This window comes from Alternaria metachromatica (genome assembly GCF_023757995.1).
Source record: "Alternaria metachromatica strain BMP 0045 chromosome Unknown scaffold_15, whole genome shotgun sequence".
Classification (NCBI taxonomy): Eukaryota; Fungi; Ascomycota; class Dothideomycetes; order Pleosporales; family Pleosporaceae; genus Alternaria; species Alternaria metachromatica.
In genome coordinates this window covers 137,178-152,526 of record NW_026055506.1, presented here as the reverse complement: position 1 = coordinate 152,526, position 15,349 = coordinate 137,178, and the positions used below count along the sequence as shown (strand labels likewise).

Below are 15,349 nucleotides of genomic sequence, written 5' to 3'. Positions count from 1 at the left end.
ACACACATAGATGGTATAGAGGTAGAGAAACACGGTAGAGTAGGGGAAAGGCTTTGCATTATTACATTCCCTGTGACTATGCTCAAACTAGCTTCGTTTATGCTCTATAGACTACTATAGTGAGTGAGGAGGCACAATCTCAGGTACCACTTTACCATTGCAATCCCGACGCCTCCAAGGACTCACATGCTTTGTCGTATACACTATTACTCACCCATCCTTTCACATACGACCATAGGAATGGACGGAGTTCCTCGCGTAGGCCTGTCGCCTGTGATGGTTGCCCGTCGCCGTTTTCACTTTATAAACTCCAGAAATGCCTGTTCCTTCACATACGACCATAGGACAATGAGAATTAGGCTTCCCGTCCGCTCAGCCATATACAAGCATTGTACCGGCGGATTAGTAGTTAGGTGGGTGACCACTAGCGAATCCCCGCTGTTGTATGTTTTTGAAGTTTTTTGTGGTGTTGATAAAGTTTTTTTTTGCATGTGGGGCGGCCGCACGTATTGAACTTGAAAGCCCGGTCACCTCATACAAGACAAACACTGAACAGCTCTGCAGGCTACATTAAGCCAAAATCTTGCAAAGGCGGTGACCCAGCGTTAATGTAGGCTCCAGGCTGTTCAGCTTTTTCTTACGTTGGCGTGCGGTGGAATAAGAGGCGCTAATGAGTCTGCCCTTAGTCGGAAATCGCGAGGCTGTGTTGACGAAGTTTCGGCCGCATGCCACGCCGAAGGAGACGTCCTTTCCGGATTAGAGGAGCTTTCATGCTGCCATAAGCTCGTCGGCCAGAGCCTCTCTCCAGGGCCTCCAGAATTAATTGAGTATGGCATGTCCACCAGTAAATATCACCATGTACCTCGGAGAAGCGATTCGTCATGCCGTACTGAAGCTTTTGGAGGTGGATCACCAACTCGAACTGGAGTGCTGAGGTCTGTAGCTAGGGCAAAAGCATCCTCACGTCGCAGGCTCATCCATCCAGACCCACTAAGATAAGCACAGGCTTAATGCTAGCCTCATTCGCTGCCTGTATGTTGCCTGTATGTCGCCTGTGATGGCCATAGTAAACTTGAAAGCTCGATGGAAGGCAAGGCGCTGATGTAGATTGTCCTGGGACATACTTTTGTTTATTCCCAGTGATGGGAGCTGTCTTGTTGTGCAGTTTGAGCAGCGGTGTAGTACAGGGGATGTGTTGGTAGGTGGTGACGCGGTTCTGGCGACGTGATGCGCAAGAATTGCCCTTCCGACGATTGGCAAGCCATCGTGCATGCTTGCTGTCCTAGCTTGCTATTCCTTTGGGGGATGTGATGAGCTTAGGTATCTCTATCTAGTGCCCTACCTAACTACTAATCCGCTGGTATAATGCTTGTATATGGCTGAGCGGACCCGTGGAGGGGAAGCCTAAAGCTGCTACGACGCTGCCACGCGGTATAAAACTTCGCTTAGTATAACAGACGTTTAGAGAGCTACTCTGACAAATCCACAGCAATGCACAGCTATTATAAGGCTGTTACGCGATATATCCCAGCACCTGCGTATGACAACAGTTTTCTTGGGGAGACACCTAGGCAGATACAAAGAGTCTGTTCCTTTTTGTCTGCGCCTTCGTGTGTACTCCAGGCGTATACATACTCCATGTTGACATGAGCGCATCAACGGGAATATCAGCGAGTACCTCCAGGGTGCTTTCTGGCGTTACGTACGAAACACAAAACATGAATGTCTCCGTCACCGTACTTTGAAACTGGGAGGCTTTCGACGAGGTATTGAAGAACCTCGTCGTTTGATCTATGCAAGAGCAGTACCAGCTACCGCTTCCCTTTGACCACAGCAGCAGAGTCGCGTCAGCCCGCTTCTATTATTATCGTGAATAGAACCTTAGTGTCAGAGGCTTCGGATAAACACGCCAACAAGTTCGATATGAAAGTCAGGCTGTGGAATTATCACTTGATGAAGTCTGAGTCCAAGAGCCTCCGAGACGTTCCGGTCAAGCACATCACTCTGAACATAGGTGAGAGAGGGCATGAAGGGAGACATGCCGAGCAAGCTATCAGAGTAAGTTTAACGGTAGCTTCTCTCACCTTTGACTTCACCTTTGCTAACCTACCACAGTACACCCATCAACTCAACGAACTCAGCAACTTACTATCCGATCGCAACCCCAGAGACTCAGAGATCGACCATGACGACGATCCAGACATGCCCGCAGGCCCGCCGCTCTCCGAGATCACGGACATCACAGCCACCGATCCAATAGCTATTCTCAAGTTCAGCCAGGAGGCTCTCAATGTTTGGGCCTTCCCCAAGAAGCGTAAGGGTATCACCAGCACGGAACAAGGCGCTCGCATCATCAATGCTTTCAAGGGTCTCATGGTCCGGAGAAGCTACGCATCCACACTGAACGGAAGAAGACTCGACAAAGATCTGCCAAGCGTCCAACGCATGGTGTTCGAATGCGAGTATAGCCCTCAGGAACGTCAACAATACGACGCAGCGTATGCGGATAGTTCGTCTGTTCTCTTTCGCAAGAGCGGATCCGCTGTCACCTGGAGCACCACGACATACCGAAAACTATGCCTATTAACGTCATAGCTTAGATTCGCTTATTAGCTAGACTACAAGATTAAGAAACTAAATGAGTTCCGTGAAAAGAATGGCGATGCTCGCCGAATTCTGAGAGATCTGTGAGCAACCCAGATCCGTAAGGGTCTTCCGGAAGAAATGCAAGTCACAGTTCCCAAAGCCGACGATACCTATCGTTAGGTACTCAAGCAATTCTCCAACGCCATGACACAGGCTATCCGAAGCTGCGCATTCAAGGAATATTCTGAACACCCTAGAGCCTACATCAATACGTAAACATCCAAATAAGGTAGCCTGACATCAAAGTAGGCTCCACAGTGTTCAGTACTTCCAAGGTTTTCTTGAATCACGTGAGACGTTTCATATAGTAACAGAGCGTGATAAATCGGCGGCCACCGCCCGGGAAAGATTAACTCACGGTGAAGCTGGCTCGAAGCTCTACACGGCTACGTCATCGCAGTGTTGTGGTGCAAACACTGCCTCGTTTGCAGGGCACAGACCGCTTTTACCGCAGGCAGCCACCGCAAATCTTCGCGCGAGCAGTGACTACTCTTCAACGACACCTTCCTCACAGGTAGCTGACTACCGTTCAACGACACCTTCCTCACACAGGTAGCCACCGCACACCTGGGCAACTTCGCGCACATCGAGCAGTGCTTCCTCACAAGTAGCCACCGCACACCTGGGCAACTTCGCGCACATCGAGCAGTGCTTCCTCACAAGTAGCCACCGCACACCTGGGCATCTCCTGCAAGCTCACAGCCAGGACTAGCTAGAATGGCGAGAGGCGGTTCCTCCTCTTCTAAGAAGCGACAGCGTAAGCGCAGGCCATACGAGGACAAGAGCAAGGTCATCGCCTCTTTCGGTTGCTTTGACACGGAGGCAGCATTTGAGGAATGGCGGCAATCATCGTTTGTTAAGCCGTATTGGGATATCTTTGTTAGCAAGTTTCTTAACACCGACCTCTTCAGGCCTGGAAAGAAAGTCGCCGACTTCGACAATCTGTATGCCTGGATCAGAGAAGGAGAGAAAAACGGTCGCAGGTAAGTTCTGACTGTACGAAGTGCATGTGAGACATATACTGACTTCGTACCCCTACCTCTGCAGGAGGTTTGACAAGGAGTCACGTTTCCCCGAGTACGAGGATGAGATTGATTGGCATGCCTGGCTGACACACTGGCTTGTTAAAGAAAACAAGGTCGATCGTGAAGGGTGTTTCTACGGCTCGCGCTTGGAGAACAAGACGTTGACCCAAACAGCATACCATTATGTTTTGTTTGCGAAGCGAGAGCGCGCCAGAGGATCCAAGACCACCACTAAATCGCAGAAGAAGAAGTCAAAGACAAGCGCCGCACGATCCGCCAAACCTCAATCAGATCAGTCCGACGCTGAGTCCGACGCTGAGCCCGACGCTGAGCCCGACGCTGAGCAGCCTGATCCACAGCTTGGTATGGCTGTCGTTAAGTGGACCAAAGGTCAGCCTTCCGATCTGCCATCCAACGCCGCCACCACTACAACTGTCGTTGAGTCATTCTGTGGCTACAGCTTGGACGGCTTCTGGCAAGAGATAAACCGACGTTTCGATCTAAGTACCCACAAGCAGCGGCGCAAGGCTCTTGTAGCCACGAAAGGAATGTCTTTCGAGGATGCGCAAAACCATGCAGCGCAGGACGATGTGGTGGTGAGGTTCTCGCTAGAAACCGAGGACATCGTCCTCAAAGAAGAGCACGAAGAAGTTGGGCCGCAGGAGGTGCCCGCCCCCGAAGGTGTACCCGAAGCCCCAACAGCCGAAAACCGACAAGAACTGTACACCATTATGGTAGAGGAAGCTGTAAGCCTTGAGGCTACAGAAATAGACCTCAAGTGCCGCCTTTGGAGATACAATCTGTCGCTTGTGGAGAGCAAAGAGCAACATAGCGTCGACCTGCACAACATGGTCCTCATTCTTGGAGGCAACGAGGTCCAGGAAGCTGAAGCATCAGAGGCCGTACAGGCACTTCAGGTAAGCTGTAGCCACGAAAATTATCATCACCCATCTCTAACTAACTGTGCTTAGTACTCTCACGACATGATAGAATCGATCAATGGGACCACACTCAGCACTCTCAATCAAGAGCTGAATGAAGGGAACGACAACACAGAAATCGGAGGTCCACCTCTGACGAAGCTGAGGACCATTACTGCCGAGGAAATTCAAGCCTACCGAGAACAGACGAAGTGGACAGACAACCCAGCGTATCAACGGCAGAATCACGAGGAAGCCTGCGACAGGCTGGGTATCCCAAACCCTGAGAAGCCAAGAATGGAAGGTTTCATGAAGCACATTTTCCTAGATGCTCACCAACCCACCGGCATCAACGCTATGGTCGACTTCGAAGAAGGCTGTGTAAATGGAGGTCTATGCGCAGAAGATTGCGGCCTTGGAAAGACCCTCGAAACACTCGGGCTCTTACTATTCCGCTCGAACGAACGCCGGAAGAAGCTTGCAGATGGCGAGGAGGTACCCGAAGCGCGCCCAACGCTAATCATTATGCCGCAAAACCTGATTGCCCAGTGGCTCGAGGAAATCTGCAAGTTCACAGAGCGCTTCAGAATCCTTGTGTACTACGGCCCTTCCAAGAAGTCGGCGAACCCCAACGTCTACTACCTCAAAGGTAAAGGCAAGGCCGCCAGGCTCACCCGTAGCCACGACATTTTCAACGGTGAGGAGTGCAATGCGGATACCATCATCCTGACCAGCTACTCTACCTGGGCTGTTCGCCACGGCCCAAAGGTACAATGGAACTGGCTGGTTGACAAGCGCGCGAAAGAGCGAAGGATCAGCAAGAAAGAGGCCGCTGCAGAACTGACGTCGGAAGGCGTTTCCTACAAGAGCATTGATGTCAATTGCCCCCATCAGATGTATGGTATGATCCACAGGATTATACTCGACGAGGGTCACCAAATTCGCCTTCAATCGGACGAGATTGGATGGGCTATCAACCATCTTGGCGCCACGTATAGACACATACTAACAGGTACCCCTACGTTCAACGGTCTAAAAGAGTATTGTGGGTTGATGGAGTTCCTCCAGAACCCAGCTCTACAAGACGAGAACTACCTCCGCTCCCTCGGCTTCGTCGATGCTGACTTCGCCAAACCAGCCAGCCCAGTCTTCGTTATGGGTGGCACTTGCCCGCTCGACTCAATTCTAATAAAGTTCAACCCCTACACTGTGGCGGATGATGATCGGCGTGCCCCTCTCAAGTACTGTCAGGAGGCCATGGTAAAGTACATCTTCAACCCCATAGTATCGCCTACAATGGCTGAGCAGGGATCCAAGATGTCACAAGTCCTAAGGAAGATTATGCTCCGCCGCACTCATTCCTCCGAGATCAACGGTGTACCCCTGCGAGCCGCTCTTCCCGCTGTGCAGCGTTTGGTGTACGACTGTGAGTTCAATGCAGCCGAACGAGCATTTTACGATGCAGCGGTAGCGAAGACCTCAGAGACGCTCTTCGCAAAGACAGCTTCGAAGAAGAACGTGGAGTGGAACACCACGACTTACAGAAAGCTATGCCTACTGAGCTCGTGGCTTGGGTTCAAATACCTCCTTGACGACAGCTACAAAGCCGCAAAGTTGGCCGCTAAGCGCAAGAAAAAGATGACGGCTCTCACCATACTCAAAGATATGCGCTCAGGCCAAAAGCGCCTGCGTGTGCCCATTGATCAGCAAATTCCGGTCGACAAGCACACACACATCGAAGCAGACGTCCAGCAGATTCTTCATTGGCATTGCCAGGGAGCGCCTAAACTGAGGAAGCTTTTGGGAATCCTCGCCGAAATTGTGGTGCTTAGGCAGGAAAAGGTCTTGATTTGGGTGAGCAATCCGGCTCAGGCCGAATGGCTCCAACAGGTAAGCTTTGTTCGTTGCAACTGTGTGGTAGACAGAGGCTAATACGTGGCTACAGGTCCTACTGCTCCTTAAATTCTCCGCGTTCCAACTCCGCACCGATCTGAGTCAGACCGAGCAAGATAAAATCTTGAATGACTTCAACAACGACCCTCACTTAGTAGCGGTACTCATCTGCTCCTATCTGGTGTCTTGCTCGGGTTTGAATATGCAGACAATGTGCCGTACTACTATCGAATACGAACCCCCGCCGAACGAATCAATCAGGGCTCAGGAGGTTGGGCGTGTGAAGCGCCGGGGTCAACCTAGCCCATGGATTCGTCACATAACTCTCTTGACGAAGGACACGTTCAACAGCAAGCAGGACTCAAGCATGATTCTGAAGAATCTACCCAACCTGCTCACCCAGCTGGACCTTGAGGTTTGGGGTCCGAAAGATCAAGGGGACGAGGATGACGAGGCAGGTAGCCACGTCTTAGGCGACTTCGTCCTGTACAACGACGAGCTCCTACCAGCAGACGACAAGGCCGTAGAGGGCAAGAACCTCAAAGTCTTAGGCCCTGACGACCTACTCTACCACATCTCGATGCTCGTTACGGGACGCAAGCCAGTGGGTAGCGTTGTCGAGCTGCGCAAGGAAGCACACAAAGAAGGCGGGGCTGCAGGCAAGGCTGGAGGTGGTGAAGTTGAGGATGTTGACGTAGATCCGCTGTGGATCTAGGCAGTCTTGACGTGGCTACAAAGCCGGGGATGGTCATGCGATATGGAAACTAGCATGCAAGCAGCTAGCATTCGGGAAAAGGGCGGATACCAAGTGGTTGAGTTTGTGGGCGACTGAGGCTAAGGCTTTATGCACGACTTCAAATAGTCAGAATCACAGCACTGGTAACCGATTTTGAGTACAACTCTAATCTGCATGCGTTAGTGGGAGTCATAGGCAACAGTCACTATCGCCACAGTCTGAGTTGGCCAAGGCTGAGTCATACAACATCACAAGAGTCACTGCGGCAAAGAGTCATTCGTGAATCGTGTAAATGTATATATAAGGAGACTATCCCGGAGACTTCAGCACGAAAGCTCTCCGCAACTATGAGTGCATCAGAAACGAACAACACCACATTACCACCTGCACCAGGCGGAGTCAATCGAAAACCACAAGGGGGAGACTGCACACCGGCGATGAAACATAAGGACAGAAGCGCGAAAACACCACCCATCCAGTGACGGGGAGGCGACAGAAGCGAAAGGAAATACCGCGGGAAACAACACGGATAGGAAAACTTTTGCCGAAAGGCAAGGCTGGTTTCTTCACCAGCTCCTTACGACCACCGGGAACCATATGAGAGAGACGAGGACATTCATTGTCCGCTGTATCCATGAGCCATAGCAATGCTCTTCCACTTTTCGACCTCAGCTTCGAGCTCAGAGTTGCGAGCCTCGAGGGTGCTGACATGGTCAAACTTCCGTTGTCGCGACTCACGAGCAGCAAGGGTATTGCGTGCGCGCTTCAGAGCGATCTTGTCGCTAGGGTCGACGGTGATGCTGGGCAGAGGACCCTTGCGCCGACGAGACTTGCTGATGCCGTTTGTTGCGGGTGAGTTGGTGACAGATGACTTGCGTCGAGAGTAGTTGTCCAAAACGAGGGGCGAGCCGGTGCTTGAAGAACCAGATCGCTCCATAGACTGGCTGCTGATAGTGCGGTCCATGGGCATGGAGACAGCAGGTGCATAGACAGTGTCAGGAATCTTGGTCTCCTGCTCCGGGAACAGGGAGAACCAGTCGCTCGTGTCGGAAATAACGGGCTCGCCGTTGAACATCGGGGAGCACTCGAAGCTATCGTTGATGAAGGGGGAATCACCAATATCAGGGGAAGTTAAGTTTGTGAACGCCGTAGAAGGGGGTGCAGACCCAAAGCCATCATTGAAGATGTCCTTGGGGGACACGGTGCGCGTAGACCCGGCGGCAACGGAAGGATCGTTGATCGCCGTGAATGCGGACACCTGGTCCATAGAAAAGCCTCCGTTGTTGAAGTTGGACATCAGGCTTGCGCCCGAGTCGAAGGAGTTGTTGCTGTTCAAGTCTGCGGGGAACGTGAGCTCGCGATCGAGAGCGGGGAAAGCGTGCGTCGTACCTGCCATGTTTGGGACGTTGTGCAGTTGAGGAATGTTGTTGCTAGAGCTGGGGAACAGTGGAACCGGAGGACGTTGGCGTAACCGTGGCTGTTGGAATTCTGTAGTAGATGACGGGGCAGAATTTGCGTAGAAGTGCTGGCCGTTGTTAAACGTATGCCCAGGCTGAGGCGCGCTCGGTGCTCGCAGAGGCCGCTGGGAGACCTGAGGTTGATCGTAGAGCACGAAGTCCGACTGCGGATGGGCGAATGCTTGTTGACTCGTATGTTGTGGTTGCCGGGAGGCGTGGGGAGCTGGTGAAGAAAGCCATGATGACTGTTGAGAAGCCGTGATGGTCGACGTGAAGTCGAACGGGAGGGAAGACGGCGAACTGAAGTTGCGCGAGGCGAGACTTGAGTTCAGAGGTTCCGGGAAGGAAGACTCTGAGGGTTGAGTTGAAGTGGGGATAGTGGGTATTAATATGTCGGCGGTTAGCGGACGGCGAGATGCGGGGGAAGTTAAAAGGCAGCCATTGTTCGTGACTGTCTTGTGTATTGTTTCGTGGTGTAGTATGATGAGGTGAGTAGGAAGGAGAAATTCAGGCAGCGAGGGAAGTGGGGGATTAAAAGTAACCCGAAGCGAGCGCGGCGCCAGGAAGGGCCGATTGCTGTGACTCACAAAAGGTGCAGCAGCGCCGGTGGCTCCCAACCAATGACTTGTCCCGCCGGTGCCATCTTCCATCAGCCCTAGGGCCCGATGCGGCTAACCAGGCATCACGTTCGCGACAGAGCGCGCACGATTACACCCTTGGATGCCGTTGCGCGGCCTATCCATGGCATCCCAGGTACAATCGCGTCTGTTCCTGACGTCTGAAGAACTTTGGGTCTCTCGTCTACCCACAGAAAAAACTCGTCGAACCTCGCGACCATGGTAACAGTACCGTCCTCCAGAGTCGCAACCACTAGCAATCAGGCATCAGCTTTTGTGCGCCTCTACAATAGGGCGCGCGCCATCGGACATGGGGTACCCCAGTCAGCTGCACTCTGTATTCCAACTGGTGGAGGTGCTTACGAAGAGCCAACCCAAGACGGGCGAGATGGAAAAAGAAGGCGGAGCAGCTGCGCCCTTTCCATCAATCGTAGATTGGCTGATGCGCGCGGTATGCGCCTCCGTTTCTCAGATTGATTGGCGATATTGGTGCCTTCACTGATATTTTCTACGCCGTTGCGCGATTGCGCGTAGGCTCTGGAAAAGGTCCAAGATACCACGTCAAGAGCGGTGTAGAATGTGTGAAACTGCCACATCCAGCGCGCTGGGTCGCAGGGTGGCTCGCACAGTCCCATCGATATTCGGAGCCGTACTCAGCCTCCGACCTGCTGCAAGAAGCCCAGCACAGCATGGCATTGGACAATGAGCGCGGCTCGGCGTGAATCCTGTCACACGTAGCCTCACTTCTGTGGCTAGCGCTCGCACCTACTTTTACTTCAGAACTGACGGGTTTTGTTGTGTTTGGTTCTACCAGTGCCAACTCACATGTGACCCGCCTGTCACTGCGAATTTTCCAAGGTTACGCACAACCAAATCGGCCCTATGCGGCCGCGGATACCTATGTTTCAGATTGGAATAGTCGACCATCAAACAGCTTACCTAACATGCGTGGAGACAAGGACCCCGAACCCCATGTGTCGATATTCGACAATCCAACACGTTATCCGTCATCAAAGTGGGGCTAGTCTGCGCAGCCATTCTTCATGGGGATGTGCATACAGAGCTGGCGAATTTAGGCGTCCTCGGAGTACGATCACCGATCCCATGCTGAACCACAACATCATTCTGATACTAGGTTCGACATCTCCACTTTCAGCGCTATTGCTTCTCTGGTCTCAGCATCTCCGTGACCCAACACTATACGATGGTGCAGCAGCATAAGCAACCAGCGGCAAAACTACATGCGGCTTGTGATGAGTGCCGTGAGTACCTCAAGCTAGGCTTCCATCTGCCCCGCGCGACGCTCAACTATGCCCAGGGACACGAAAGTTGAAATGCTCTGGCCACACTCCAAGATGTGTTCGTTGCGAGAGAGAAAAGATTGATTGTGTTTATTCGCCGCAAAAGCAGATGGGTCGCCCCAGAAAAAGAATGCGAGAGGACGAACCGGACGAGATGACGGGATTACCTGCGGTAGTGCAAGACGACTTCAGCAACGTCTGGAACGACTTCTCTGGTGTTCCAAATTTGTTAGATCTGGACAATCTGACTTCTCCCTCACTTCTGCAGGACGTGCAATCGTCAGATGGATCAGCAGGATGCGGAATCGTGACGCCACAGCACTATGACTTTACCTTTCAAGATCCGTCTGGGACGGCATCTGGGTCTGATAACATGTATGTCAAGCTATCTTGATATGTCTCGACCAGTGCTAAAGTTATTGCAGGTACAATCTGGACCCGCCCCTGGATCCAGCATTGTGGAATTTCCAGCCCGACCTGCCACCGGACATTCAGCCAACTAGTCTTCCCGACCCAGTTCCCGATCAATCAGGTTCAGGGCAGTGCACGTGTCTTACAACGACATGGCTAATACTCACCGAGTTGCAAGCTGTTGTTACCTTTCACTTTCCCCAAGTTATCATACCCTTACGAAAAGCAATGTCAGCGCTCTCGGATCTGATACATTGTAAGCAATGTCCAAAGGAATCATATTCCGCGATTCAGAATGTACAGTCAATAGTGTCTGTGATGAAAGCGGTAGTGGAACGCTTCAACAAGGTGTTGAATGAGGTCGATCGCGAAGCTGCGCGTATGGGAGAGACTGGTCAGAAGAAACCATTTCGTATCGGCGACAACAGCCAAGCTTTGCAACATTTGCACACCGGCACCCTTGACTGCCCGATGGGGTTTAACATTGAGATCGAGGCGAAAGATTGGAGGAGGCTAGTCAAGACTGCGCTCAAGACGGAGATATACGGCGGAGGTAGCAATCCACGACCACTGTTGGATTTGGTGAAGGAGAGCGAAGCAAGGCAAGAGACTTGGCATAATGGCAACCATTCCTGGAGCGATGAGATGAGGCAGTTGCATGCCGGGAGACCTGAATGCGATAGTTCGGCGGGCTGCGAGGCGTTGGGAGCGCAGCACATACGGAGAGTCATCAATAACCTGAACTGGGATTGATGAGCTACGAATAAACCTCGGGCTTGGTTGGGAGTAAAGTCACTATCTCGCCTCCCTTCCCGGCCTCAATCTCATACTATGTTACAGGAATAAAGTACAGAGATGCTCCGAATCTGGTCGCTATATAAAAGAATGCAGTAGCCACAGGAAATCGATACATGATATAGGACAGAAGTGTAGGAAATAGAGAGGATGTAGCCACAGTATGTGGGATCTAAATGGCAGTATGTCGCGGAAAAGAAGCAGATAAATGGCAATGAACATGAGGAGTGGCGTGGCGTGGCTGGCTCATTCGATCAGCGGGAATTCGAGGTTCGGATCAACGTAATTTCGGCCGTACTTCCTACCGAAGGAGGTGTCTTTGCTATCCTGTAGCATCTTCCAGGCCGCAATCAGCTCGTCAGCTTTCTCATTTTGATCTTGACCAGGCCCAGACTCAAGAGCCATGCGAATATGCTTCACGTCGTACAAAATCCACCATACTTTGTAGTGAAGATCGGCGTGCTGGGCGCTTATGCCTAAAGGCAGGCAGCTGAGTCGTACGACAAAGTCGAAGCTCAATCTAGTACCTTGTAGCCACGGAAGAATAGCTTTCTGGCTACAGAACCAACCATCGGCGCCGACTGAGATTATAGTAGGCTTAATCCCAGCTTGATTGGCCGCTTCAATGTCGTGGACGATAGCTTGTGTGAACCTAAAGGCCCTGTGGAGCAAGACCTTTTGCCTGGGTGTCTCTCCGAGAAAGCTGTTGTCGAACGCAGGCGCTGGAATGTATCGCGTAACAGCCTCGTAGCAACTGTGCAGTACTGCAGATCCACCAGAATAGCTACTCCTCCACGAGGCATAGTGTGCAAGGTACTTTCTTCCAAGCTGCGGAAGCCCTTCTTTGATTGAGGTTGTACCGTCTTTCCAGCACTGCGGCGGAGCCTTGGAAGATCGGTTGATGATGATGACACTTGGAGGGGCGCCATTGGCAGCGTCAGCGGTTAACGAGAAGCGGTATGAGGTTTCGCGATTAGATAGTGGGCCTTTCTTGCATCGTTCCTCGTGCATAGCTAGGTCGTAGAGGTCGGCATGAAAGATACCGCATTCATCGTTTTTACATTGGTACGGGCTGCGAGTATCTTTTGCGTGGCGACGCGAGTGGTTTGCTAAGCCTGTAGATGTGTCGAACTCCTTGTCGCATCCGATGTGCGTTTTCCAGGGGCAAGGAAAACTCTTCCCTGGGGTTGCAGTGCATTCTGGCAACTACAGAGGTGAAGATATGAAGTCAGTATATGTCTCACATGCATTTCTCACAGCCACAACTTACCTTCGCATGTTGCACTGCTTTCTGGTGAGTGACAAACATTTCGCCACAACCCTTGTGACATGGTATCTTCCGTGTGCCATCCGCGGTGGGGTCGACCTCGTAGGGCGTTACTAGCCCAATATCTGGATGCGCTAATCTGACATGTTGTGAGACCCCCCTAAGGGTTGGGAAGTACCCTGGCGAGTGGCTACACTGCTTGCTTGCCTTGTAAGGGCAGACCCACGTGCACCGTTCTTTGAATGGCTGTACCGCCGCCCCCTTGGTGCTGACTTCATGCTCATATTCATCCTTCTCTTCCTCTTCCTCTTCGGACTTGACTGTAGCCACGCCAGATGTCTCGGTATCGCTCAGGGGGCTCGTAGCCACGGGAAATGCTCGGGTTAGTGCATGCGCCGTCTGCACAAAGCTAGACACTACTACTAGTTTTAGGTTGTTATTAGTATTATATAAGGCTTTATTACGTAAACACTTTAAAAAAAAAAATATAATACTTCTTTACTTTAAATTATTAGTACTTTTCTACTTTTTTTTTATACTAAGTTATATTAAGATAATTATTATAAGTAGTTAAGGCCTATAGTATAGTAAAGCTTAAGAGTTACTAGTATAAAATTTTTAAGCGCGTAATAAGTATAATAATATAACTAAATACGCTAGACTTTTTTATAGTAGCTCTTACTACTTTTATTTTAAAGTTTATACTAGCTAAGTATTTTTTTAAAAAGTTATACGTACGTATAGTATATTTTTTAATATTAAGTACTTATTTTTTAAGTCTACTTTTATTATACTATAATTATTATTAGATAGATGCTACTTTATACTATAAGTATTAATAGATAAGTACTATTATATAGCTACGTCTATTTAATAGCACTTAGAGCGTATATTATATTCTAATTCTAGGCGCCTATAATATAGAAATATTCTAATTATTAAGACGTATTTAGATACCTATAGTATACAAAGCTTAAGAAACCTCTAAAAGTATGCTTACTAGTATAAGAAAGAGAAGAAGAAAGAGTTAAAGTATAAATAGTAACTAGAAATAGAATAATTAAAAGCAGCATATTATAGCTAATATAACAAATAAGAGGTATAAGATATTATAGCTAGATTAAAGAAAAATAGATTAGAATTAAGATTAAAAGAAGGCATATTATACTTAGAATAAAGGTAATCTACGTAGTAAGATATTGCTTTGCAGTCTCTAAGCTCTTTCTATAACTCTAGATTAAATAATAAACTCTTAGAATAAACCTAAGTCTAGCGTTAAAACTATTTAGAACATAGAACTATATACGTAGAAATTCTTAAAATTAGCTCTTATGTAATTAGAATAAGACAAAGAGTTTAAATTTAGAGAATGCGGTAACGTCTACAAGTAGTCTTAACCTAGTCTAGATAAATAAGCAGAGCGCAGAAGCCGCACTTTAATTATTGCCCCGCTCGAACAACCTTAGTCTATAATGCGTTAAGAGTGCCGATTAGAAGCCTATAATTATATTAATAAATATTCTGTTTTTATGAATTTGCATATAGAATCTACTCGCTTAGTTTGCAGTCTAGAGTGGGGTATCTCAACCTTGCGAACAAAGGCTTCGCCTGTGCGTCGCCTATTCTTAGTGCAGCTCCACCATGATAATTGCCACGTATATGATTGCACAAAATGTTCTATCCTCCATGAAGTTATTAAATGGCAAGATGGCCGAGGTACGTTATTCCCACTCCTTGGGAACCGCAGTACTAACATCAATTTAGTGGTCTAAGGCGCTGCGTTTAGGTCGTTCTAAACATCCTCCGCAGTCTTCACGGGCGTGGGTTCGAATCCCACTCTTGTCAGCACTTCTAACTGCCCAATCTTTTTGCCTGCATCCATGATGTGGGCTTCTCTTTTTTGCTGATGGTAGAAGCTGGAGGTGGTAGCTGGCTCGTGGCTTGCGCTGACGAGTCTACACAGCAGGTGCGCAGCGCAGATAAGATCTCATCAATCGCACAGAATGCTTTGAACGTAGTAGAGTGCGAGATCTTCTTTTCTCTTTTGCTCTGAGCTTGCGAACGAATCTCACCTGGGCAGCTCCCAGCAATCTCTAATCACTCGCTTACGCCAAATCTTCCCATTCCTCATCACACCCTCAAGGCTTGCTCACCTAGACTATCTCCTACAGTACTACAACCGCCTTCCCAGCGCACGCCTTCTCTCCAGCAGACCGCGACATCCCGCATAAGGACTCTACACAACCACAAAGATCGGCTATCAAGCAAAAGCAGCGTCGAC

The 15,349-nt window shown here is 49.9% G+C and overlaps 4 protein-coding genes and 1 non-coding gene across 5 annotated transcripts; 3 read left to right on the top strand and 2 right to left on the bottom strand.

Moving 5' to 3' along the window:
- Positions 1 to 1,923: 1,923 nt before the first annotated feature.
- Positions 1,924 to 2,595, top strand: J4E83_006595 (uncharacterized protein; the record flags this gene model as incomplete). Its single annotated transcript, XM_049333506.1, has 2 exons — positions 1,924 to 2,058; positions 2,116 to 2,595. The coding sequence occupies 2 exons, from the start codon at positions 1,924 to 1,926 to the stop codon at positions 2,593 to 2,595; spliced, it is 615 nt and encodes a 204-aa protein (XP_049187228.1).
- Positions 2,596 to 3,363: 768 nt separating this feature from the next.
- J4E83_006594 (uncharacterized protein) lies at positions 3,364 to 7,199 on the top strand (the record flags this gene model as incomplete). The annotated part of the gene is made up of 4 exons (XM_049333505.1): positions 3,364 to 3,629; positions 3,694 to 4,588; positions 4,643 to 6,481; positions 6,537 to 7,199. 4 exons carry the CDS (start codon positions 3,364 to 3,366, stop codon positions 7,197 to 7,199), a joined length of 3,663 nt encoding a protein of 1,220 aa, XP_049187227.1.
- Positions 7,200 to 7,836: 637 nt separating this feature from the next.
- J4E83_006593 (uncharacterized protein) lies at positions 7,837 to 8,616 on the bottom strand (the record flags this gene model as incomplete). Its single annotated transcript, XM_049333504.1, has 1 exon — positions 7,837 to 8,616. One exon carries the CDS (start codon positions 8,614 to 8,616, stop codon positions 7,837 to 7,839), a length of 780 nt encoding a protein of 259 aa, XP_049187226.1.
- A 3,431-nt stretch (positions 8,617 to 12,047) lies between these two features.
- Positions 12,048 to 12,812, bottom strand: J4E83_006592 (uncharacterized protein; the record flags this gene model as incomplete). Its single annotated transcript, XM_049333503.1, has 1 exon — positions 12,048 to 12,812. The coding sequence occupies one exon, from the start codon at positions 12,810 to 12,812 to the stop codon at positions 12,048 to 12,050; it is 765 nt and encodes a 254-aa protein (XP_049187225.1).
- Positions 12,813 to 14,816: 2,004 nt separating this feature from the next.
- Positions 14,817 to 14,916, top strand: J4E83_006591. The gene has a single exon. It is a non-coding gene; the product is annotated as a tRNA-Leu (tRNA).
- The last annotated feature ends 433 nt before the right edge of the window (positions 14,917 to 15,349 follow it).